The sequence below is a fragment of the Pituophis catenifer genome, unplaced genomic scaffold (assembly GCF_029215685.1).
Source record: "Pituophis catenifer annectens isolate HBS135680 unplaced genomic scaffold, rPitCat1.0.hap2 SCAF_4, whole genome shotgun sequence".
NCBI classification, from domain to species: Eukaryota; Metazoa; Chordata; class Lepidosauria; order Squamata; family Colubridae; genus Pituophis; species Pituophis catenifer.
In genome coordinates this window covers 14,100,934-14,124,495 of record NW_027256884.1, presented here as the reverse complement: position 1 = coordinate 14,124,495, position 23,562 = coordinate 14,100,934, and the positions used below count along the sequence as shown (strand labels likewise).

Genomic DNA, 23,562 nt, shown 5'->3' with positions numbered 1-23,562 from the left:
ACCTGTACAATAAAGCTATATTCATTTGATCTGCCTGGACTCCACATTTCCTGAGCTTGATAGGGTCAAAGCACCAAAGACTCTTTCCTAAGTCAGCAAACAGATGAGATGCCCCCTCTTCTTTCTTGGGGAAATCTGTCTCCAAAACTTCAGATCTGCTTAGTTATGGCTCCCGGTGGGGGCTTCCAGCTCAAACCCACAATTCATGCTAGCCAGAAGGATGGGACTTGCAATGAACCAATTCTGGAAGGTCGTAATGTTGGAAGTAATATCCTTCTGGTTTCAGTTCCAAGTGGGGAAAAAGACACTGGATTCATGGAAGTTGCTTGGAAAGATGGTTTATTGATGAACAGATTCACATCAGTGGTGGGTTGCTACCGGTTCACCCCGGATCGGGCAAACTGGTAGCGGCGGCAGGAGGCTCCGCCGACCTGCCTGGACCAGAAGCGTCCATGCGTGTAAGCGCGTGCAAACATGCCCACGCCCACGCCCACGAGCGAACCTGAATCACATGCCTTGGAGATCTTGGGTAAAAAAAAAAGGGAAGAGATGCTGAGAGTCCCTGGGTTTTATACCCTCTCTGGCTTTGAACTTCCTGGGGCACAGGAAGAGTATCCTGATTGGTTCCTGTCAAAGGTCATAACTAGCTTTTTAGGTTGTCTGTGTGCTAAGTTTGGTTGAATCTTGCTGGGTGATGCAACGAAGGGCAATTAAATGGCTCTGCCTGAAGGAGGTAGATCTTTGTTATGTAGATTAGACTGGCTCATTAACAAAGCGGTGGGGGGGGGGGCTGAGTTTCTGCCTCCCTTTTAGGGGACATATTCTGCCCTTTTAATATTTCCTAAATATATTCCTACATAATATTTCCTAAAATATTTCATTTTCTAGGAGAGGGCTGGGTTTTAACTTCCTACAGTAACATAGAAGAAGATTGGGTTTTCACAGTATTAATCTCCTTTGCTGGCCTGGGCCAACTGTTTTCTACTGGCGTTCTTTACGGCCAAAGTTAGGGTTCTTGAAATATGTGTGCATCCTATTACTCTCTTCTGGGTTCTTTTTTTGGACTGAAATAGCAACACAACTTGAGATGGGTTTCGGGTGGGGGAAGTGCACCGCACCGGTTTGATTTTCAACAGGAAGGTTCATTTGTAAAGTCTGTGCAAGTTGACAGGCAATGTAAACACGGAAAGCAGCACATGGCTCGTGAAAGGCCCTCTCTATGCTTCCTTGTTCCCTGGAGAACAATAAACAAAGGGATATGTGTTTTTTCTGGCATCTCAACAGCTCCTTCTGAGCCGAGGACCGACTGAGCAGCTAAGCTGAGCCACAGTAGCCTTTAGACCAGGTTGAGGAAGAAAAACACTGGGCAGGTCTACTCAGAAGTAATTTTTCTGCCAAGAAAGGAGGCACGATTTCCCCAAACTTGCATCCTTTCTGTGGTGAGGGGCACTCCCAAAATATGTGTGGAGCTAAGGCAGGGATGGCTAACTTTTTTGCCATCGCGTGCCAGGAGGACCGGGGAGGGGGGGTCCCGCGTGTGTGCCCACACCCATAATTCTCTGCGCCCCGAGCATGCACGTGCAACACCCCCTCACGTCCCCCATGCTCCTGGAACGCGATGGCCCGGTAGGCCCATTTTTCTCCCTCACCTGGCTAAAGAGCCTTTCTAGGAGTCTGGGGAGGGCAAAAACGACCTCCCCCCCCCCGGAGGCCCTCCGGAGGCCAGAAACAGCCCGTTTGCCAACTTCCGGTGGGACCGGAAGGCCCATTTTTTGCTGTCCCCAGCCTCCAGAGCTTCTCTAGGAGTCTGGGGAGGGTGAAAATGGCCTTCCCTGGAGGCCCTCTGGAGGCCAGAAATGGCTCATTTGCCAACTTCCGGTGGGCCCAGAAGGCCTGAAAATCAGCTGAGCTCCCGGAGTTGAGCTTGCAAACTGGAAATTGGCAAAGAGAGAGGCTCTGGAGGCTGGGGACAGCAAAAAACGGTCCTTCCCCATCCCCCCCCCCCAAGGCCCTCCTGAGGCAGGAAACAACCTGTTTCCCTACTTACGATGGGCCCAGAAGCCCTGAAAATCAGCTGGCCGGCGCGCCGGAGCTGAGCTCGCGTGCCCACTGATATGACTACCATAGGTTCGCTATTATGGAGCTAAGGCAAAAGGTAGATCTCTTTTCAAGAATGGAATTAATTTCATTAATTTCAAATACCACAAGATGGGATGAGCTCCCATTCCTGCCTCAGCTCCTGCCAGCCTAACAGTCCGAAAACATGCAAATGCAAGTAAATAAATAGGTACCACTTCAGCGTTCCGTGCACCTTGACATGTAGTCATGCTGGCCACATGATCATAGAAGAGTCTTTGGACAATGCTGGCTCCTTTAGCTAGGAAATGGAGATTGAACAGCGCCCCCTAGAGTCAGACAGAACTGGTCAGGGGAAACCCAACCCTTAACCTTTGATGGCTTTAATCACTGCTTCTTTAATTTGCTCGAACTAAATGTTGATGGTATTGTTCCATTTCTCCCTTTCCTTCCTTCTAGGGTATAAAGCACATCGATCATTTTGGTTTTATATGTCGGGAATCCAGTGAACCTGGAATAAGCCAGTATGCTTGCTATGTCTTCCAGTGTGCTAGCGAATCTCTGGTAAGAATCTTCAAAATACCATTTGCATTGTCTGTTTGACACAGAACTGGGGAGGGGGGAAAAAAAGGAGATAAGGCTGTTTTCTCTTTCTGGATCCATATGACCTTGGAGTAGTAGACTTAATTGCTTCTTCAGTTGGAACCGGTTCATATCAGAGAAAGAAATAGAACCAATTCTCTCTAGTGAAAGAATTGTATGTACCACACCAGCCTCCCACAAAGGTTGTCCAGTTTCTACCTTCCAGAGTTTTAATAAGATCAACGAATGGTTGATTAGACCCACTAAAATGTTTCTCCTAATTCAAGTGAAATTTACTCTCCTGTTATCCAGTCTCTTTCTGGACTATCTGTGTGTCTTCCTTCCATCAAGAGCCTAGAAGGGGCTGCCCACCGCACAACTTCCCAACCTTTTCTCACTGAATTTATCTTTTGACTATCTTCATGCCATCGGCTGAAGCTACCCCACTGGTATTTTCTTTAAAACACTCCAATTCAAATTTCAGTGCAGAATCAAGCAGAAGAATTATTTCTGAGCTGTGGTGGTGCAGTGGTTAGAGTGTAGTACTGCAGGCTACTTCTGCTGCCTTCCGGTTGCCTACAATTCGGCAGTTCAAATCTCACCAAGGCTCAAGGTTGACTCAGCCTTCCATCCTTCCGAGGTGGGTAAAATGAGGACCCAGATTGTTGGAGGCAATAGGCTGACTCTGTAAACCACTTAGAGAGGGCTGTAAAGTACTGTGGAACGGTATGTAAGTCTAAGTGCTATTGCTATTTCTGGGACTTGAAGCTGCACTCCTCATACTGCCATCTAAATCCTACCAGTCTTGGATTTGGCTGGTGATCAGCCTTCACCTTGAGATTCTTCTCATCTCTGAATTCTGTCCCAGTGGTGGGATTCAAATAATTTAACAACCGGTTCTCTCCCCTAATGACCGGCTAGGTGGGAGTGGCCATGGTGGGCATGGCCAGGCCTCCTGCACCCCCCTGGGAGCAAAAATGGGCTGCGGGGGGACGCACCACCCCCCCGCCTCCCATTTTGGGCCTAGGAGGCCTCCCTGAAGCCTCCTGGGTGCGAAAACGGGCCGTAGGGGGTGCACCATACTCCCGCGCCCTGTTTTGGGCCTAATAGGCCTCCTTGCACTTACCTGGGAGCAGAAATGGAATGCGTGGGGACTTCTGGAAGGGGCGGGGAGGAGAGGAGCCAGCCAGCAATTTAACTACCGGTTTGCCTGAACAGCTGAATCCCACTACTGCTCTGTCCCCTTTCCAAGTCCTGTGGCCGTGATTTCCAAAGAAGACCTGGTAGATGTGAAAGTGACTCTGTTGAGGCATTTTGTAACCTCTCTAGCTGTGGTGTCACCACCACAGGAAGTATGGATGTCTCAACTGAAAGAAGAAGCCGTTGCTAGAAAGAGTGATCCTCTCCCTGAACCTGCCAGGCAAGCTGAAGGATGAGAATGAGACACCTAAACACGTTTCTCATATTTGCACTCAGGACACCAGCTGGGGATGGATTTGCATTTCAGTTGGATTATATTGTATGCACCGGGGCTGATGACCTTGCTTCCTATGATAACTCTTTAGTTATCTCTGGTGTTATGGATCCAGGAGAGCCTTCAGAACTGAGACTCTACCCAATGGAAGTTTTAACATGGAGTCCTTGACTTACAACAGCGACTGTTGTAAGTAGCTTCATTTAGTGACCGTTCAAAGTTAGAACGGCATGGAAAAGAAGTGGCTTATGACTGTTTTTCACAGTTACAACCTTTGCAACATTCCCCATGCTCATGTGATCAAAATTCAGATGCTTGGCAATTGGTTCATACTTATGACCGTTGCATCGTCCCGAGGTCATGCGATCACCATTTGTGACCTTCCGATGAGCAAAGTCAGTTGGTAAGCCAGATTCACTTAACAACCAGGTTACTAACTTATGAACTGTGGTGAGTCACTTAACATGTGTGGCAAGAAATGTCATAAAATGGGGCAAAACCCATCAATGTTTCACTTAACAACAGAAATTTTGGGCTCAGTTGTGGCCCTAAGTCTAGGACTACCTGTATTTCAGTTTCAGCTGGCCAGAAGTCAGCTTCAGACAATTATTCAGCATTGTTGTTGTATCTTATGATTAATGATTGCAACTATAATCTAAGATATATGACATCACTTTGTTGTTTGTACATACACTGAGAGCTTATGCACCAGAGATAAATTCCTTGTGTGTCCAATTACATTTGACCAATAAAAAATTATATTCTATTACATCACTGTTGTGGTCCTCCAGAAGCCATTGGATCTGGCAGCAGATTTGGACAGTGAGGAGGTTGGGGAGGAACATGGGCCAGTCCTGGAATCTGGGGAAGGCTCTGACGAGGGCTCTGTGCGGGAGGCAGAGATGGGGTCAGGGCTGTCTGACAGTTGTCAGCTGCCTTCGGAGTCAGACATCAGTGAGGCAGAAGAACAGCTGGATCCTGTTCCCAGTGTGCGCATGTGCAGAGCTGCCAGGAGAAGGGGACAGCTAAGGAACAAGGGTCGACTCAGGAGTAAAGCCATAGATGGACGGTGAATGGCCCCTCCAGTGGTGGGTTGCTCCCGGTTCGCACCGGTTCGCAAGAACCGGTAGTAAAAATTTGTAGTAGTTCAGAGAACCGGTAATAACATTGGCTGGCCATGCCTCCAAACCGGTCCCCAGCCTGGTCACTGCTCGCTTACCCCGCCCACCTCATCAGAGGCTTTTTTTTTTTTACTTTTAAAAGCATTTTTTTCTATAACCTCTTCGGCCAAAGAGATTGTAGAAAAAAAAATGCCTTTAAAAGCCTCTGGCGATCCCAGCTGATCGTCAGAGGCTTTTCAAAGCACTATTTTCTGCAACCTCTTAAGGTTGTAGAAAAAATGCTTTTAAAAGTAAAAAAGAAAAAAACAAAGTTGGCCACGCCCACCCAGTCACATTACCCCCCACCAAGCCACACCCACAAAATAAGCCACGCCCACAGAACTGGTAGTAAAAAAATTTAGAACCCACCCATGGGCCTCTCCCTAGAGAATAAAGAGTGAAGGGGAGGGGAGTTTACAGGAGACAATTAGTTCATTTGGGTGAAGATCTGTTCCTGAATTCTTGCCAAGTATTGTCGGTTACAGTGTGGAGTCTGAAAGATATCGGCCTGCCTACTCTCGAAGCCTGATAAAGGTCGGTAATTGTGAACTACTTTGAAAGACTGTGGGAGAGGAAAGACTGCTGGAGGGGAATTCACTGTAAATTAAATAAAAGGGGTTTATCAGGACGAGGACTCAGCTTTGTGCTGCTGAGGAAGCCTAGGTCAGAACAATCTCAAGCCAAATAGCTCATAGTGTCTGTGGAGATTCTCAATCATCCAGGGCATGGTTGTCCCAAAGGTGCTTTTCCAGAAAGCAACTGTCCTTGTTTGGTTTTTTTCCTTGAAAACATTTCACTTCTCATCCAAGAAGTTTCCATTCTGAACCAAAGAAGAAGCTTCTTGGATGAGAAGCGAAACATTAAAAAAAAAAAACAACTTAAAAGTCTAGTTGCCTTTTGGAAAAGCATCTTTGGGACCAATATCTCACAATGTTTTGACAGAGCTCTAACTGAGATAATTCTCTGTCCTTTTCGGTCGGAGGCAGAGACTGGTTAACACCCCTTGCAGAGAGTGGTTTTAGAAAAAGCAGATACTATGCAGCTTCTGAATGTTGTCGCAAGCTACTATCAGTAGCAGATAAATAAGAGGCTCTCCCGTTTCTCTGCAAACGTTTGCCAGGAGAAACAGGAGGAGGAATGCCCAATCTTTTCAGAGGAATCAAAGGGTTCAGAGCCAAGTTGCTTTTTTCCTGTAGCTTCCTGTCTTGTTGATGTGCCTTCCAGACTCTGGGCGGGTTTTCTTCAATAGCTCCATCTGTTCATCTTACCGTTCAGGCCTGAAACAGATTTGAATCTGTATGTCAGCGTCTTGCAACCTCTGACCCTTTTTTCCCCCACCGAGCATGTGAAGCTATAGGTCGGTCTCTCGAGCAAGAGGCGGTGTGGGAATCTTGCACGCCTGGGGCTGGGAGTTAGCCTTCAATCTGCAGGACACCACTAGAGCCTGTAAGAGTTTTGACTGATCATAAAAAACAAAAACCCTAAGAAATGAGCCTTCTGACACTCAAGGAGCTCCGTGCTTTGGCTGCAAACCGTTTATTTGGAGCTCCTCGGAGGGTCTTCCTTGCCGGCTAGATAATGCGTGGAGGGCTGGATGTGATCTGGTTTTCAATAGGATGTGCCATTGAAATTCACGGGAACTCAGCCCACTTTGTGGCCCCGGCAAGCAGAAAAAGTCACCCGCTCTATTGTGCCATTTTCTATGGGCTGGTTGGAGAGCCTGGCTCGACCTGGGGAAAAAACACTCTTCTCAGTCTTAAGAAACAACCAGAATTTAAATCGAACTTTTTAAATTCTCTTTCTAGGTGGATGAGATCATGCTGACCTTGAAGCAAGCCTTTAGCACGGCAGCTGCCCTGCAGAATGCCAAAACTCAGGTCAAACTGTGTGAGGCCTGCCCGATGCACTCCCTCCACAAGCTGTGCGAAAGGATTGAAGGTAGCCATGGTTTTCAATCTTGCCTAGTCTGAAAGAGACATTGGGGGGGGGGCAGGAGTTTTGGCAAGTCCTGTCCGGCACACTTGCCCCCCAACCCCCCCTCTCCAGCCACTGCTGCTCATTTATGTGACGAGAGCACAAAATGCCTTTGTGGGTACCATAGAATTAGGCTTAGAATAACTTCATTGTCACTTTGAATGCACACTAATCGGCATACATTAAAATGAAATTTCATTGCATACGGCTCTCCAACGCTCACTACCTCCAATATACGTTACATAAACATGACAAAATAAATACATACATACATGCATACATACATACATACATACATACCGGTACATATATACAAAATTATGCATATGCCCACATATATGAGACAGACAAACAACACAGTCTAGTTCGGATGTATACATGTACATGGTGAGAAAAAGTAATCTTGCAAGTTAACCAGACAGATGGCATACAGAACAAAGCTGTTATAGAAACTGGTAATCCTACTAGAAATACTTCAAAACCTCCACCCCTCGCAGAGGGGAGTAACAGAAACAGACCGTAAAGTGGATGTATGAGGTCTCTAACAATGCCTTGAGCTCAAAGCACATAGTGCTTATAAACAGTATCCTGAATAACAGGAAGCGAGCTTCCTATAATCTTCTCCATTGCCCTTGCCACTCTCTGTATGGACTTTCTATCTGGGGCACTGCTGCCACCAAACCAAACAGTGATGCAGTTTGTTAAAAAGCTCTTCAATCGTGCCTCTGTAAAAAGTGGCCGGAACAGAAGGAGAAAGAGGTGGTCTCCTCATCTGATGCAGGAAATGCAGACACTGTGTTGCATAAATGTAGGAAGAATAGAGGTGTTTCTGCTCTCTTAGGAAAAGAAAGTGATGTCTTCCGTTCCAGTTGTGTTGGGGTTCAGTATCTGGAAGAACATCCTCACACCGTCACAGCAGTTGAGCAGTTGTGTGAGAAGCTCTTCTTGCAAGAGCAGACCAGGCCTTCCAAGTCCAGTTCATGCTTCCGTCTGGGCTTCACCTGACCCTGCTAACCAGCTGTGTTAAAACAGTGGGACAAGCGTACTGTACATTTTCGTGAACTGCTTTTATAACTTTCATTCAAAGTTGTCAAGGAACAAATCAGGGAGTCAGGACCTAGCTTTCTTTGAAAGACCTCTCTACTCTTTCGACATGTTAGTGAAGGACTTGGGCATTGGTTTTTTTTTCTTACTAGGAGGTCCCCAAAGATCTGCTCTTTTTTCCAGTTCTGACATACTTTCTATATGGACCAGAACCATGAAAGTTTTCCAAATACGGCCACATCATCCATTTAAAGCAAGGGCTTTAACAGATTTAACAGACTACACGCAGTTGGAAGGGACCTTGTAGTCCAACCCCCCACGCAAGCAGGAGACCCTACACCTTTTAAGACAAATGGCAGTCCAATCTCTTCTTGAAAGCCTCCAGTGATGAAGCTCCCACAACTTCCAAATCCAACTTCTCTTCCATTGGTTGATTGTTCTCACTGTCAGAAAATGTCTCCTTATTTCCAGGTTGAATCTCTCCTTGATCAGTTTCCATCCATTATTCCTTGTCTGGTCTTCGGGTGCTTTGGAAAATAGCTTGACCCCTCCTCTCTGTGACAGCCCCTCAAATATTGGAACGCAGCTATCATGTCTCCCCTGGTCCTTCTCTTCACTAGACTAGCCATGCCCAGTTCCTGCAACCGTTCATCATATGTTTAATGTTCATTGTCATGTTTAATTATCCTATACATCCTTCTGAGGCCTTGGCTTTGTGTGACATGTGCAGAGAAAGCTTATCTCTTAGAGACCACAGAAATTTCCTTGTGTGCTGATTGGTTTCTCTCAGAAAGCGAGTAAAAGCATTTCTTACTAATTAGCTGATGGATGGCTCGCTCGATAGATTTATTTTTGTCATTCTTTGCTAAAAGTGTGAGAATAACTCTTAATTTAACCTGAGAGATGCCTTTTAGTATATGGGCCATCCTCAGCTTACAGCAGTTTAATTTAGTGTCCATCCAACGGCACTAAAAAAAGTGACTTACAACCATTTTTCACACTTACAAGCATTGCAGCCTCCCCACGGTCACATGATTTATATTTGGATGCATGACAACTGACTCACATTTATGACAGTTGCAGTATCCCGTGTGTGTGTGTGACGTGATTGCTTTTTGTGACTTTCTGACAAGCAAAGTCGACGGGGAAACCCAGATTCACTTAACAACCGTGTTACTTATTTAAAAACTGAGGCGATTCACTTAACAAATGTGGCGACCAAAGTCGTAAAATGGAGCATAACTCACTTAACAAATTTCCCACTTAGCAACATAAATTTGGGGCTCAATTGTGGTCATAAGTTGAGAACTACCTGTATTTCCCCTGGATGGGTAACAGGTATCAGTGATAAAACTACATCTAAGGTATTTTGCTGATGAAGCAGAAATGTTTACCTATTTCTGTTTACTTCCTTTATTTCTTATGGTTATCAATGTTTATTTCAGAAAGCACATATTTGGTGATCAGCCCCCTCTGGTGGGCGAAGCCATAAAGCCACCAAGGTTGTGTTAAAATCCAGCACTGAAAGAGAAAAGCTCTTCCAGTTCTTGCTGTAGTGAGTCAGAGGCCAAAGCGGATTATGTTTTGTTCTTTAATAAACTGTGTCTGCAGAAAGGACAGACTAATGGGAAGCTCTCATGATTTCCAAAAAAAGAAAAGACAGGGTTTCTCAGTTTGAAAAGGGAAAAGAAAAGTTTGAAAAGAGAAAAGAAAAGTTTGAAAAGAGAAAAGAAAAGAAGTTTGAAAAGAGAAAAGTTTGAAAAGAGAAAAGGGTTTCTCAGTTTGAAAAGAGATACTTCACGAGAAGAGTCCTCCACTCCTCTCTTCGCAATAGAATACCTTATGCCACCAGACTTGAAATCTTGGGATTAGACAATTTAGAACTATGCCACCTTCGGTGTGATCTAAGCGTAGTACACAAAATTATCTGCTACAACATCCTACCTGTCAATGACTTACTTCAGTTTCAACCGCAATCATACACGAGCACACAATAGATACAAACGTAAGGTAAAGCGCTCCAAACTCGATTGCAGAAAATACGACTTCAGCAACAGAGTGGTCAATGCCTGGAATGCACTACCTGACTCTGTGGTTTCTTCCCCAAACCCCCAAAACGTTAATCTTAGACTGTCTACTGTTGACCTCACCTCATTCCTAAGAGGTCTGTAAGGAGCATGCATAAGTGTACCAGTATGCCTACCGTCCCTGTCCTAATTTACCCTTTTATTCATATCCATTTCCTGTATTTATAATCATGTTTATACTTAGATCTGTTATCTTATACATATTTGACAAATAAATAAATAAAATATATAAAAATAAGATGTGAAGTTAGGGGTTTATTAGTCTGTAGAGATTCTCATTTATCCAGGTCATGGTTGTCCCAAAGGTGCTTTTTTAGGAGGCAACTGGATTTTCTTATGTTTTTTTCTTCTTCTTTTGAAGACGTTTCGCTTCTCATCCAAGAAGCTTCTTCAGCTCTGACAGGATAGTGGGGAATGGAAGGATTTAAAAAACAAAACAAAACAAGGAAGTCCAGTTGCCTCCCGAAAAAGCACCTTTGGGACAACCATGACCTGGATGACTGAGAATCTCTATAGACTTTTAGCTATACAATTTGGGATGAACACCTTTTGAAAGGTGTGGGAGTAGGAATGGATTTCCAGAGGAAAAAATTGCGGATTGCAGGAACCAGGAGCACCACTCAGGTGACCTCCGAGGACACAGATAAACTTCCAAATGCTTCAACGATCCTCTAAAAGGATGCAAATGACCAGGTGTTTGCAAGGAATATAAATCCTTCCATTCTCCACCATCCAGTCAGAGCTAAAGAAGCTTCTTGGATGAGAAGCGAAATTTCTTCAAAAGAAAAAAAAAACATGAAGAAAGTCCAGTTGCCTCCTGAAAAAGCACCTTGGGACTAGGGCTTCATTCTTTTGTAAAAAAATAAAGCTAAAATTGCAGCCTCTGAGCAAGAGAATGCCAAAATATCTAAGAAAGTTTTCACATGCTTCTGAAAACTTGTTTCGGTTGCTGGCACTAAATGATATTTTAAAGTATTGTGTCATTTCGCATAACATCTACTTGGACAAAGGCTCCTCTGTCAAAGAGTGATAGCGATGACAGGTGTGTTCACCTGTATGCAAACATTGCAAAGAACGTCGTATTCTGAACCAAGGACTGATATAAGAATATCTGTCAGGGTTCCAAGTAACACCCCCAAAGAAAGAAAACTCCGAGGCTTGAGTTTTCTCAAAGTTACATTTTATTAGAGATGTCATATTGGCGCATCTGGGAAAACCCGAATCTGAAAGCTTCCAGGGTTTCCCCACGCAAAGGAAAAAATTGAAGTCCCTGTCCAGCACCCACAAGTCCATCCCATGGTCCAATCAAACATCGTCCCAACTGGAAATATCTCCCAGTTCCAGCCTTCCAGGTGCAGGGCAAGATGTCCTTGACTCTCTGAGAAAGGAATGTTATTATGACTATATATCACCCTTGCTCCATATAATCCCCCCTCCCAGTTTCCCACAGTAGTAAATGTGGCAGGTCTGAATGCCCAATGCAAAAGCCTGACAATATCTGCTTCTGGGTGGGGTTCTGAGCATAGAAATACTCTGATGAACCCCAGGTCTTCTCTCCCAGATTTTTGAAGTACACCCCAAATAATTATTTCTGTATAAGCCAAACTCAGAGTGCACCTTGGCCAAGGTGAGGCCTGTAAAACAAGCAAGTTTAGCTTGTGGATTCTGGCTCTTTGGGGCTCCAGTTATATTCTTAGATGGAAATAGCTTGATTAAAAAAAAACTATTTTTTTCTCCTCTGTTGTCTGATTGGACTTATAAAAATGAGGACTTTAAAGATAAAACAAGGAATGTAGGAGGGGTGGGAGCAAGGGTGGGCTGCTGAGGGTTCACAGGGGTTCGGAGTGCATTCTGTGTAGTTCAGAGAACCCCCCAAATCCCACTCCTGGCTGGCCCCGCCCACCCCACCCCACCCCTCCCAGGAGTCCCCATGCGGCCCGTTTTGGATGCAGGTAAGTGCAGGGCACGCACAGAGGCTCGGGGAGGGTGAAAAATGGGCCTACCAGGAGTTCGGGAGGGCCTCCAGAAGAGGGGAGGCCATTTTTGCCCTCCCGGAGGCTCAAGGAAAGCCTCTGGAGCCTGGGGAGGGCAAAAACACCTCCCACCATGGTGTACGAGACTAACTAGGCCATGCCCACCATGGACACACCCACCCAGCAACCGGGCAGAGAACCCCTTGCTAAAATTTTTGAAGCCTACCCCTGGGTGAGAGGCCTTCTTAAAACCTGTTCCAGGACCTGATCAGTGGATCAGACTCCTCTGGATGGTTTTCTGCTAGCAGAGGCCCTTCACTTCCAGAGTTGATGGTCAACACTGCGGACATATCTCTGCATGTTGTTCCCACCCCACCTTCTCCCCGATCTCTTCTTCGGGAGTGAAGATGCCATGCTGCTTAGGGCAATGTCCACCGTCTCTGAGATTCTCAGACCCACACCCAACTGCCTTGGTAAATTGCTTTTGTTGGTAGCCAAATCATCCTAGCGAGGAAGGGGAGAGGGTTGGGTTGAGCTCCCACCAAGCCACCGAGGAAGGAGGAAGCAGACCTCTGGCCAGAGGCCTTGAATTATGTTGTGGCCTGTCAGTAGTCGGCCCCTCCAGCAGCCGAATCAGATGAGGAGGCGGTGCGAGAGTCAAGGCCAGCATCAAGGCAACCCGAGTTGAAGAGGGAATGGAGCTGTCAGAGAGGGAAACAGAGGCCATCCATCAGCCTTCAGATAGAGAGTGAACAGCCCCCAGGTCTGGAGGTGGCTGATGAGGAAGAAGAGGAACAGCTCGGTCCAGTGCCTGACGAGTGGATGCACAGAAGGCAGAGGAGAGGAGAGCAGTGGAAATCTATGGGCCGATCCTTGGGACGGAAGAGCCACTGCTACTAGCGAAGCCCCACTCTAGCTCTGAGGATAAAAGGCAGGTGGCGGAGATGAATAGGTGTAGCAGACAACTATTTATCTCCCTGCCGGACAGACTGGTTAACCTTGAGAGAGAGACTTTTTGCCGGGGCTGCTGGCGCTCCTAATAAAGGGAACGTTTGTTTAACTACACAGGGTTTGTCGTATTTGGGAGCTGGGTCAGAACAAATGGCCAAGTGGGGAGACGAAGGTCTCCTGGCTCAAAAGGATGGTGGGCATCTGGGAGGCAAGGGCATTGGTGGGCAGGGCAAGGCGTTGGAGGTTTGGTAGAGGTTGTGTGAATTTCAACGGTCGCACTTTAGCTGAATCTTGTCTTTCTGACTGCAGAGAAAAGCCCATGAGGGCTTTACAATGAGTAAAACCTCTCTGATGCCCAACGACCTCTCTTCTTTCCCTCTGAAGGACTTTATCCACCAAGAGCCAAGCTTGTAATTCAGAGGCACCTGTCCTCTCTCAGCGACAATGAGCAGGCGGACATCTTTGAGCGCGTTCAGGTAATAAGCACCCCACTCAGATACAGCACTAGGGATGATCTATGCCTCTCTGTGGGCTCCAAAGCAGTGGTGAAATCCGAACCGGATTGCTACCGGTTCCTGGCCGCACATGCGCACCAAATGTGCACTCTGTACACGCACACACATGCGCAGTACACACCAAAAGGAGGCTTGGGAAGGTAAGTAGAAGTGAGGGGAGGATCAGCTGTGGTGTGCAATTTCGCTTCGCTAGAAAGCAGGAAATCCTGCTTTCTAGCAAAGGTAAACGGCGCTGCACAGCTGATCCCCCACCCACCCCACTGTTCTACTTACCTTCCCAAGCCACCTTTTGGCACATACGCAGTACACACCAAAAGGAGGCTTGGGAAGGTAAGTGGGGGGGGATCAGGTGTGCAGCACAGTTTCTGCTTTCTAGCAAAGCTAACCCCCCCTGCACAGCTGATCGTTGAAAATACCAGTTCAGAGGAACCGGTAGCTTTTTTTAACTACTGATCCGCCCGAAACGGTAGCTTTTTAAAAAGCCAGTTTTTATCACTACCAGTTCACCCCTGCTCCAAAGCTTTTGAGACCCAGAAATGCATTTCAGGAGTTAGCAAATTCTTTTCTGAAACCCTGAGGTCATCTGGCTGCCAATCGGAGCAGGGCCGGTTATCACAAATATTTGCTTCTTTTTTCCTCCCGTGGCAGAAAATGAAGCCGGTTAGTGACCAGGAAGAAAACGAGCTGCTGATTTTCCACCTGCGCCAGTTGTGCGAGGCAAAGCAAAAGACCCACATTCACATTGATGAGACCCCAATGGTGAGCTTTCCGTCTTCTCTGGCTTCTCAGGAGCTCCAAAAGAGGCCCGGGAACTCCTTCAGCAATTCCATTCTCCTGACGGTTCCCTTCTTGCTTCTTATGAGACTCATCTGGAAACAGATGACGTGGGAAGGAATCCCGATGGAATAGCACTTAAACTTAAATGCCGCTTTACAGTGCTTTCCAGCCCTCTCTAAGCGGTTTACAGAGTCAGCCTATTGCCCCCAACAATCTGGGTCCTCATTTTACGCACCTCGGAAGGATGGAAGGCTGAGTCAACCTTGAGCCGGTGAGACCCGAACTGCCAAATTGCGAGCATTCAGCAGAAGTAGGCTGCAGTACTGCACTCTAACCACTGTGCCACCATGTCTCATTTCGGTGGGGAAAGACTAGCATTGTCCTTCTAGGTTAATTTTTGCTGTTAGGATCCGTAAGAGAGGGAGGAGGACTAATTTCCTTGAGCCTAGAGACCATCCCTCTGTCCCAGCCAAATTTGATTTAAATCAAGTACAGGGAGTTCCCAATTTATGAACGTTCGCTTAGCAACCAGAGTTACACTGGTGTGGAACAATTTACAACAATTTCGTTTAGCCACCGTCCAAAGTTACAACCGCACTGGAAAAAGTGACTTATGACCGTTTTTTCACACTTACAACCATTGCAGCATCCCTGGGATCACGTGATCCAAATTTGGACGATTGGCAACTGACTCATATTTATGATGGTTGCAGTGTCCCGGGGTCACATGATCCCCTTTTTGCGACCTTCTGTCGGGTAATTTCAACGGGGAAGCCAGATTCACTTGGCAACCGTGTTAGTAATTTAACAACCGCGGCGGTTCGCTTAACGACTGCAGCAAGAAAAGTCATAAAAAACGGAGCCAAACTCACTTCACAACTGCCTCACTCAGCAACACAAATTTTGGGCTCAATTGTGGTCGTAAGTTAAGGATTACCTATAAGGTCAGGTCCTTGCATTTATACTACCCCATAGGGACCACAATTAACAATCAGATGACAACAGTTCAGGCACTTGGCAACCAACTCGCAGTTATGACCAATTGTATAGTCCTGTGATAGCCATTTGTGATTTCTTTTGCCGGTTTCGGGCCCAAAAACCCCCCCACCCATTTGGAAGAAATGGTTCACACTTAGCGATGGTTGTAAAAAAAAAAAAACGGTCATGAATTAGGGACTGATTTGATGGCAAGGACCTAACGATGAGAATTCCAGTCCAAATTTTGGTCTTAAGTCGACGACTAAATAAATAAAAGCCAGTTCTGCATTTGTGTCAGCCTGATCTTGCACCTAAACCAGAGGTGGGTTTCAGCAGCTTCTGACCAGTTCTGGAGAACAGGTAGCAGAAATTTTGAGTAGTTCAGCGAACCGGTAGTAAACATTCTGACTGGCCCCGCCCCCATCTATTCTCTGCCTCCCAAGTCCCAGCTGATCAGGAGGAAATGGGGATTTTGCAGTAACCTTCCCCTGGATTGGGGAGGGAATGGAGATTTTACAATATCCTTCTCCTGGAGTGGGGTGGGAATGGAGATTTTATAGTATCCTTCCCCTGCCACGCCCACCATGCCACGCCCACCAAGCCACGCCCACAGAACCGGTAGTAAAAAAATTTCAAACCCACCACTGATCTAAATGGGTGAGTCAGCAAAAAAACAACAACAAAAAAAAAACAACCTGAGACTTTCATTTGAAATGGAGGGGAGAAAATGGCTGGACAAAACAGCCTTTTATCTCTTTCTGAAACCCCAACCCTGACAACTTCCTGTGTTTATTATTTTTCTCTTTGGGATCAGTTTGGCAGTTGTATATTTTGGACCGCCTCCTCGGTTGCCTGTATTGATATGATGGTTTATCTTCACCATACAGAACGCGTCTAATAATACAATCCCAGAAAACACCACCAGCAGTGGAAGATTCACCCTGGATATCCTGAAGAACAAAGCCAAGAAATCCTTAACCAGCTCTCTCGAAAACATCTTCTCCAGGGTGAGATAAATTGCTCAGAGGGAGTAAAACGGCGGATAAAGTCATTTTTAAACCGTTTTCTCTTGTCGAATTAGTTTCTCTGTGGGTGGTGAGGAAGCAGACAGACGTATCAAATGTTTCGCTGTCCCTTTCTCCTATAAATTGTGAATTGCTCTGTTCCCTTTGAAACTACTACTTTCAAACTGCTCAGTTCTCTTTGAAACCACTACTTCGGAATTTAGTTCTACTTCAGTTAATTCAGAATTTAGCTTTACTTCAGTTAATTCAGAATTTAGCTTTTTTTTTTTTAATTTGATTTATATGCCGCCCTTCTCCGGTGACTCAGGGCGGCTTACAATGTGCTAAGCAATAGCCTTCATGCTTTTGTATATTTATACAAAGTCAGCTTATTGCCCCCACAACTGGGTCCTCAATTTACCTACCTTAGAAAGGATGGAAGGCTGAGTCAACCTTGAGCCTGGCGAGATTTGAATCTGCAGTAATTGCAGGCAGCTGATCTTAATAACAGGGTGCTTTAGACCACTGTACTACCAAGGCTTTAAAGAACGGTTTGCGGGAATTGGGTATGGCTAGCCTAGTGAAAAGAAGGACTAGGGGTGACATGATAGCAGTCTTCCAATATCTCAGGGGCTGCCACAAGAAAGAGGGAGTCCAGCTATTCTCCAAAGCACCTGAAGGCAGGACAAGAAACAATGGATGGAAACTAAACAAGGAGTTAGTTATTAGAATAGCTGAGAATTACTTCATTCTCGGCTTAGTCCAAATTAAATCCAAAACAAATTCTTCATAAACAGTCCTTGGGCCTTATCACCAGCCTTTGTCTACTTTGGCACCCTGCCAAAGGCTTTTCTTGGCAAAAGTTCAGAAGCAAGAGACACTGACAAGAAGCAAATGTAGCAACCTTGCTTTCCTACAAAGATCCCAAGAGCTGTTTCTGCTCTTTTAAGCCTTCTGAGAGAGGTCAATCATCTCCTGGCCTTACTCCCGGGTCGTCCTTTTTGCTTTAGCTGCTCTTGCCTTCTGGCAGCTCTTCGCATGCGTGCATTAGGAACAGGCTTCTCCTGTTCCTCTGCCTCACTCATATCAATCTCTGGAGGCTCTGGAGTCCGCACCTCACTCCCCGATGGCCCTGGCCCCATCTCTGCCTCCGACGCAGAGCCCTCATCCGGGCCTTCCCCAGCCTCCAGGACTGGCCCATGTTCTTCCCCAGCCTCCTCACTGTTTGACTCCGCTGCCAGCTCGGCAGGCTGCTGGCGGACCACAACAGTTTCCCGCTTTTAAACCTGGTGCTTTAAACCACTGGACCAAACTGGGCCTCAGCCTTCCTGCCAGCCCAGGAACTGGAGAGGCCAGAAATAGGTGCCACTGAGTGGGTCTCTTGTGTTTTGCAGGGAGCCAGTCGCATGCGTGGTCGCCTGGGGAGCACGGAGAGCTTTGAAAGGTACAACCACCTCACTCCTGACAAAGTAAGTACCAAATGGATGGAAGCACCTAGGTTAGAACCCGTTGCAGAAGAACCAAAGGCATTGTTTACCTTGGTTTTATCACAGGTAGTCCTCAACTTACAATTTCTCCCTTAGTGGCCTTTTTGAAGTTACAACGTCGATGAAGAAAGTGGCTCATGATCATTCTTCACAGTTACGACCGTCATAAGCCTCCCCCTGGTCACGTGATCAAAATCTGGACACTTATGACAGAGGAGGTAGTGTCCTGGGGTCACGTGGTCCCTTTTTGCGACCTCCTGACCAGCAAAGTCAATGGGGAACTTAGCAATAGCAATAGCACTTATATACCGCTTCAGCCCTCTCTAAGTGGTTTACAGAATCAGCCTATTGCCCCCAACAATCTGGGTCCTCATTTTATGGATGGATGGAAGGCTGAGTCAACCATGAGCCTGGTGAGATTCGAACTGCTGAACTGAAGCTAGCAGTCAGCTGAAGTAGCCTGCAGTACTGCACTCTAACCACTGCGCCACCTCGGCTCATAACCACGTTACTAACTTAACAACGGCAGCGATTCACTTAACAACTGTAGCAAGAAAGGTCAACAGGGCAAAACTCACTTAATGACCATCTTGCTTAGCAAGAGAAATACTGAGTTCGGTTGACGTAAACCGAGGACTACCTGTATAGGACTGGAAGCAAATATGTTTACGGGGGTTTCACTGAGTCGACTCGATTTGGTATTACACAGGGCAATACTGGACAAATGCTATTTAATGCTCTGGTTGAAACTGGAAACAGTTTGACCCCCTTCTCCTTCTTTGCAACCTAACCAGTAAATGCTTAGTTAATGAGTTTACTTAGCAACAGAAATTTTGGGCTCATTTGTGGTCATAAGTCGAGGGCTACCTGTGTTTATTTTTTAAAAACATTTTTTTTAATTTATTTTTTTTTTAAATTAAACATTTTTAAATATTTTAAATATTTTTTAAAAAAATTGAAGAGAATATGTGGGAGGAAAGTAAATTGTAAAAACTCCGGGCTTTCTCTGTAGAAGCAGAAAAAGTTTTCTTCTGTCAGCACCAGCATGGGGGAGGGGGGGCATCTGAGGGGATGATCTTAGTGTGCTAAGCAGGGTGTGAATGGTACCCTTTCCACTTGTTTCCTGTTCAAATGCTTTCTCCGCTACTCCTACAATAGGGATTTCCCCTCCCTCCCCTTCCCCAGGATATAAATTCAGGGCTGTTTGTGTGTAGTTTTTAATTATCCTTGCCGGGAGGGTTATCCGAAGTGGAGCTCCACCAGATGCAGCTTAGACAAGGCAGGGAAATCCTGTCAGCTCCAGATCCAGGAACTGGGCCAAGGGGCCAGCTTTGGTGAGGAGGTGGGCTTCTGGCTTGCTTCCTCTTCTTCTTCCTCCCTCCCCAGATGGTCCTTTAGTAACGTTTGGACACCCTGGGCTATGTTGAATGTGGACGGCGTTCTCCTTCTGAGGACAAAGTGGTTTGCGTGTTTTCTTCTTAAGCTTCAAGAAACGTCTGGCTTTGTGTGAGGGAGAGCCACCTCGTAGAAGGTGTGGGTCAGCAGGAAAGGCGGATAGAAGATGCAGGTCGCCAGGAAAGGCGCGTAGAAGGTGTGGGCCACCAAGAAAGTCCCTCATTCTCGTCTGTGGCTTCTAGGACTTCTCCTCGGGGGACTCCCCACCTTCCACACCTCCGGCGTCTCCCGTTGCCTTGGCCGGACACCCGTTTCCTGAAGAGGACTCCGACTCTCCCCAGTTCAGGAGACGCGCCCATACTTTTAGCCACCCGCCCTCTGCCTCCAGGAAGAGGATCACTTTCCAGAATGGACGGTCTCAAAGCGTCCGGTCGCCCCTCCTGAGGCAAAACTCGGCCGAACAGAGCAGGTGAGTTGGGTTGGGAGAGCCAAGGGACTTTCTTTAAAGGAGATGCTAACTGGATGCCCACCTAGAAGGTCTCCTGAGGTCCTTAGCTCAGGAAGGTCATGGCTGCCTTCAGACATGCAGATGGCCTGAAGTTGGGATGAGATGGTTGCAACGTATTTTAAGTATACAGGTGTACAATAATAATAATAATAATAATAATAATAATAATAATAATAATAATAATAATAATAATAATAATAATAATATCATCTGTTGCCCAACTCCCAGCAGGTCTCTTGAGATGGATACATGTTAATCTCCTTATAAAAATGACACTTGAAGGTATAGAATGGTAATAGAGTTGAATAACAGAGTTGAAAGGACTGTGAAGGTCTTCTAGTGCAAAATTGGTCAAAATTAATCTTCTAGGTTCAAAATTGGTCATTGACCCTGTGCACAGAGACAGGTCTGACTAGTTTAAAATGAAGGGACACAGTCATTTCCAAGATTCTATATATTTAAATCTCAGCCATGAAAAACTTTAGAGAAGACAAGAGAACATTTTCTAAAGATGCTTGTTTTTCTTGAAATTGTATAGCTTCATCCAAACTTGAATTAGATTCTGTTTTATTTATGATGCAGGAGTCTTTTTTTTCCTAATTCCTTCAAAGCTGTTTCAGTATGAAAGGGGGGAAGAAGTGTCTACAATCCCCTGGTGCTATTTTAAGAAAAAATAATTTGAAGCACAAATCCATCCTAAGGAAAAGAAAATTTGGAGCCAAAACTGGATCAGTCCAGTTGTTGAAAATTATGATTAGCATGTTCTAACTGTAGCATGGCCAGCGTTCAGAAGATGAAAGTCCACAAAGAAAAGAAAGAGGAGAAAAGAGAGTTCATGTGAAGTCCAATTGTCCTCCCGCTAATCAGTCTCAAATGGGCAGGATTGAAACATTATTCCCAGAATTTCAGACCGGTCTGTGAATGAATGGGAAGCCAGCAAGGGCTGAATCATTTTTTTGGGGGGTGGGTGGGTGGGTGGGTGGGGAGGGAAGGGACTTTTGTCAGACTGCAGAGAAAACTTTTGAACCCCTTCAAACGCTGCTCCATATGAGGAAATATGACAGGAGTTTAATCCCTGCCTTGTTGACACACCTTCTGGCTAACACAAGACCAAGAGGGGTTGACTCTGTGCATGCAAAGACTCTTGTGATATTGTGCTCTTAGAATAACAAAGTTGGAAGGGACCTTGGAGGTCTTCTAGTCCAACCCCCTGCTTAGGCAGAAAATCCTACACCACTTCAGAGAAATGGTTACCCAACATTTTCTTAAAAACTTCCAGTGTTGGAGCATTCACAACTTCTGGAGGCAAGTTGTTCCACTGATTAATTGTTCTAACTGTCAGGAGATTTCTCCTTAGTTCTAAGCTGCTTCTCTCCTTGATTAGTTTCCACCCATTGCTTCTTGTCCTGCCCTCAGGTGCTTTGGAGAATAGCTTGACTCCTTCTTCTTTGTGGCAACCCCTGAGATATTGGCACATTGCTATCATGTCTTCCCTAGTCCTTCTTTTCATTAAACTAGACATGCCCAGTTCCTGCACCACCACCATAAGGACAAGAAGCAATGGGTGGAAACTAATCAAGGAGAAAAGCAACTTAGAACTAACTAAGGAGAAATTTCCTGACAGTGAGAACAATTAATCAGTGGAACAACTTTCCTCCAGAAGTTGTGAATGCTCCAACACTGGAAGTTTTTAAGAAGTGATTGGACAACACATTTTTCTGAAATGATATAGGGTTTCCTGCCTGGACTTGAAGACCTCCAAGATCCCTTCCAATTCTGTTATTCTAAATTCTAAGTTCTAAGATCTGCCTGGAACTGTTGCTTCTGAAACTGGTTTGCTGTGTACATGAATGGAGATAAACAGCTCGTGGGAATGGGTGATGGAACATCCCTAGTGTGGGCCTCACCCTCTCCTTTATTTTTAGCCATTTTCTGGGCATTACTGCACCAGCAGCTTCGTCCTCTGCAAAAGTGACTGTCATGGAAAAGGGCATCATGGATATTAAGCCATTCTGAAAGTGCAGCCACTGGGTTTAGTCAATCCACTCCTACTATGGGATCCTCTTTAGTCTTCAAAGTGAAGCAGCTTTCTTGGGGTTCCTTCTCTGATAGCCTTCTTGCTCCAACGTTCTTGTTTTTTCTTTTGAAGACATTTCACTTCTCATCCAAGAAGCTTTTTCAGCTCTGACTGGAGGGTGGGGAATGGAAGGATTTATATTCCTTGCAGACAGCTGGTCATCTGCATCCTTTTAGCAGGTCGTTGAAGCACTTGGAGGTTTATCTGTGTCCTCGAAGGTCACCTGAGTGGTGCTCCTGGTTCCTGTAGTCTGCAATTTCTTTCTCTGGAAATCCATTCCTACTCCCACACCATTCAAAAGATGCTCATCCCAAATTGTGTAGGTAAAAGTCCGTAGAGATTCTCAGTCATCCAGGTTATGATTGTCCCAAAGGTGCTTTTTCATGAGGCAACTGGACTCTCTTGGTGTTTTTTTTTTTTCTTTTGAAGACATTTCGCTTCTCATCCAAGAAGCTTCTTCAGCTCTGACAGGATAGTGAGGAATGGAAGGATTTATATTCATTGCAGACAGCTGGTCATTTGCATCCTTTTAGAAGCACTTGGAGGTTATCTGTGTCCTCAAGGTCACCTGAGTTGTGCTCCTGGTTCCTGCAATCTGCAATTTTTTCCTCTGGAAATCCATTCCTACTCCCACATCATTCAAAGGGTGTTCATCCCAAATTGTATAGCTAAAGGTCTGTAGAGATTCTCAGTCATCCAAGTCATGGCTGTCCCAAAGGTGCTTTTTCAGGAGGCAACTGCACTTTCTTGTTTTTTTCTTTTGAAAACATTTCACTTCTCATCCAAAAAGCTATCCTGTCAGAGCTGAAGATGCTTCTTGGATGAGAAGCAAAACCTCTTCAAAAGAAGAAAAAAACCCAAAAAGTCCAGATGCCTGCTGAAAAAGCACCTTTAGGACAACCATGACCTGGATGACTGAGAATCTCTAGAGATTCTTGCCCCGACTTCTCTCCAAACATCATCGCATCTACTTCTGATGAACTTTTAGGCGAGCTGCAGATTTCATTTCTTCTCAACGCTGGTTCCAGAACAGTTGAGAAATTGGTTTATTTGAAATGCGATTGCTTTCTCAGTGTCCTGCCTCTCTGCTTTGTTTATATTTTCTCAAGCTCAGGCTGCAGTCTTGCAGCGGATCAGGAAACCTGAGCAAGAATAAGGGTTAGCCCAACAGCCCAGCATTTCTTTCTTTTGTCTTTGTCACGGCAAAGCTGGGCTCTCGCTGGCTCAGCCAGTTTCCTAATTAGAGCAGCAATTCCCGTGCCAGATGTTGCTTTTTTCCACGAGCTGTTTTTCTGGCACCGAAAACAGTTCCTTCCAAGAATTGCTTAGCAGCTGGGGGCTAAGAAAATGCCTCCCTCCCCACAACATTCTCCATTTTAAAAGTGGAAATAAATCTTATTGCCCCATCCCCAGAAAAAAAAAGCCTAACAAATGTATTTTGCAGCAAAGGAAAAAAATTAAATCTGTGGTGAAATATTTATTGTGTGGAATTGTGTAAAT

At 45.6% G+C, this 23,562-nt stretch overlaps 1 protein-coding gene across 1 annotated transcript in view; it reads left to right on the top strand.

Annotated features, from left to right (window-relative positions):
• TBC1D4 (TBC1 domain family member 4) overlaps positions 1–23,562 on the top strand; it is a 116,532-nt gene that overhangs the window by 60,454 nt on the left and 32,516 nt on the right. The window contains 7 exon segments of the mRNA XM_070944186.1: positions 2,536–2,640; positions 7,098–7,230; positions 13,706–13,797; positions 14,485–14,595; positions 16,479–16,598; positions 17,990–18,064; positions 19,720–19,946. Coding sequence (XP_070800287.1) covers positions 2,536–2,640; positions 7,098–7,230; positions 13,706–13,797; positions 14,485–14,595; positions 16,479–16,598; positions 17,990–18,064; positions 19,720–19,946 — 863 coding nt within the window.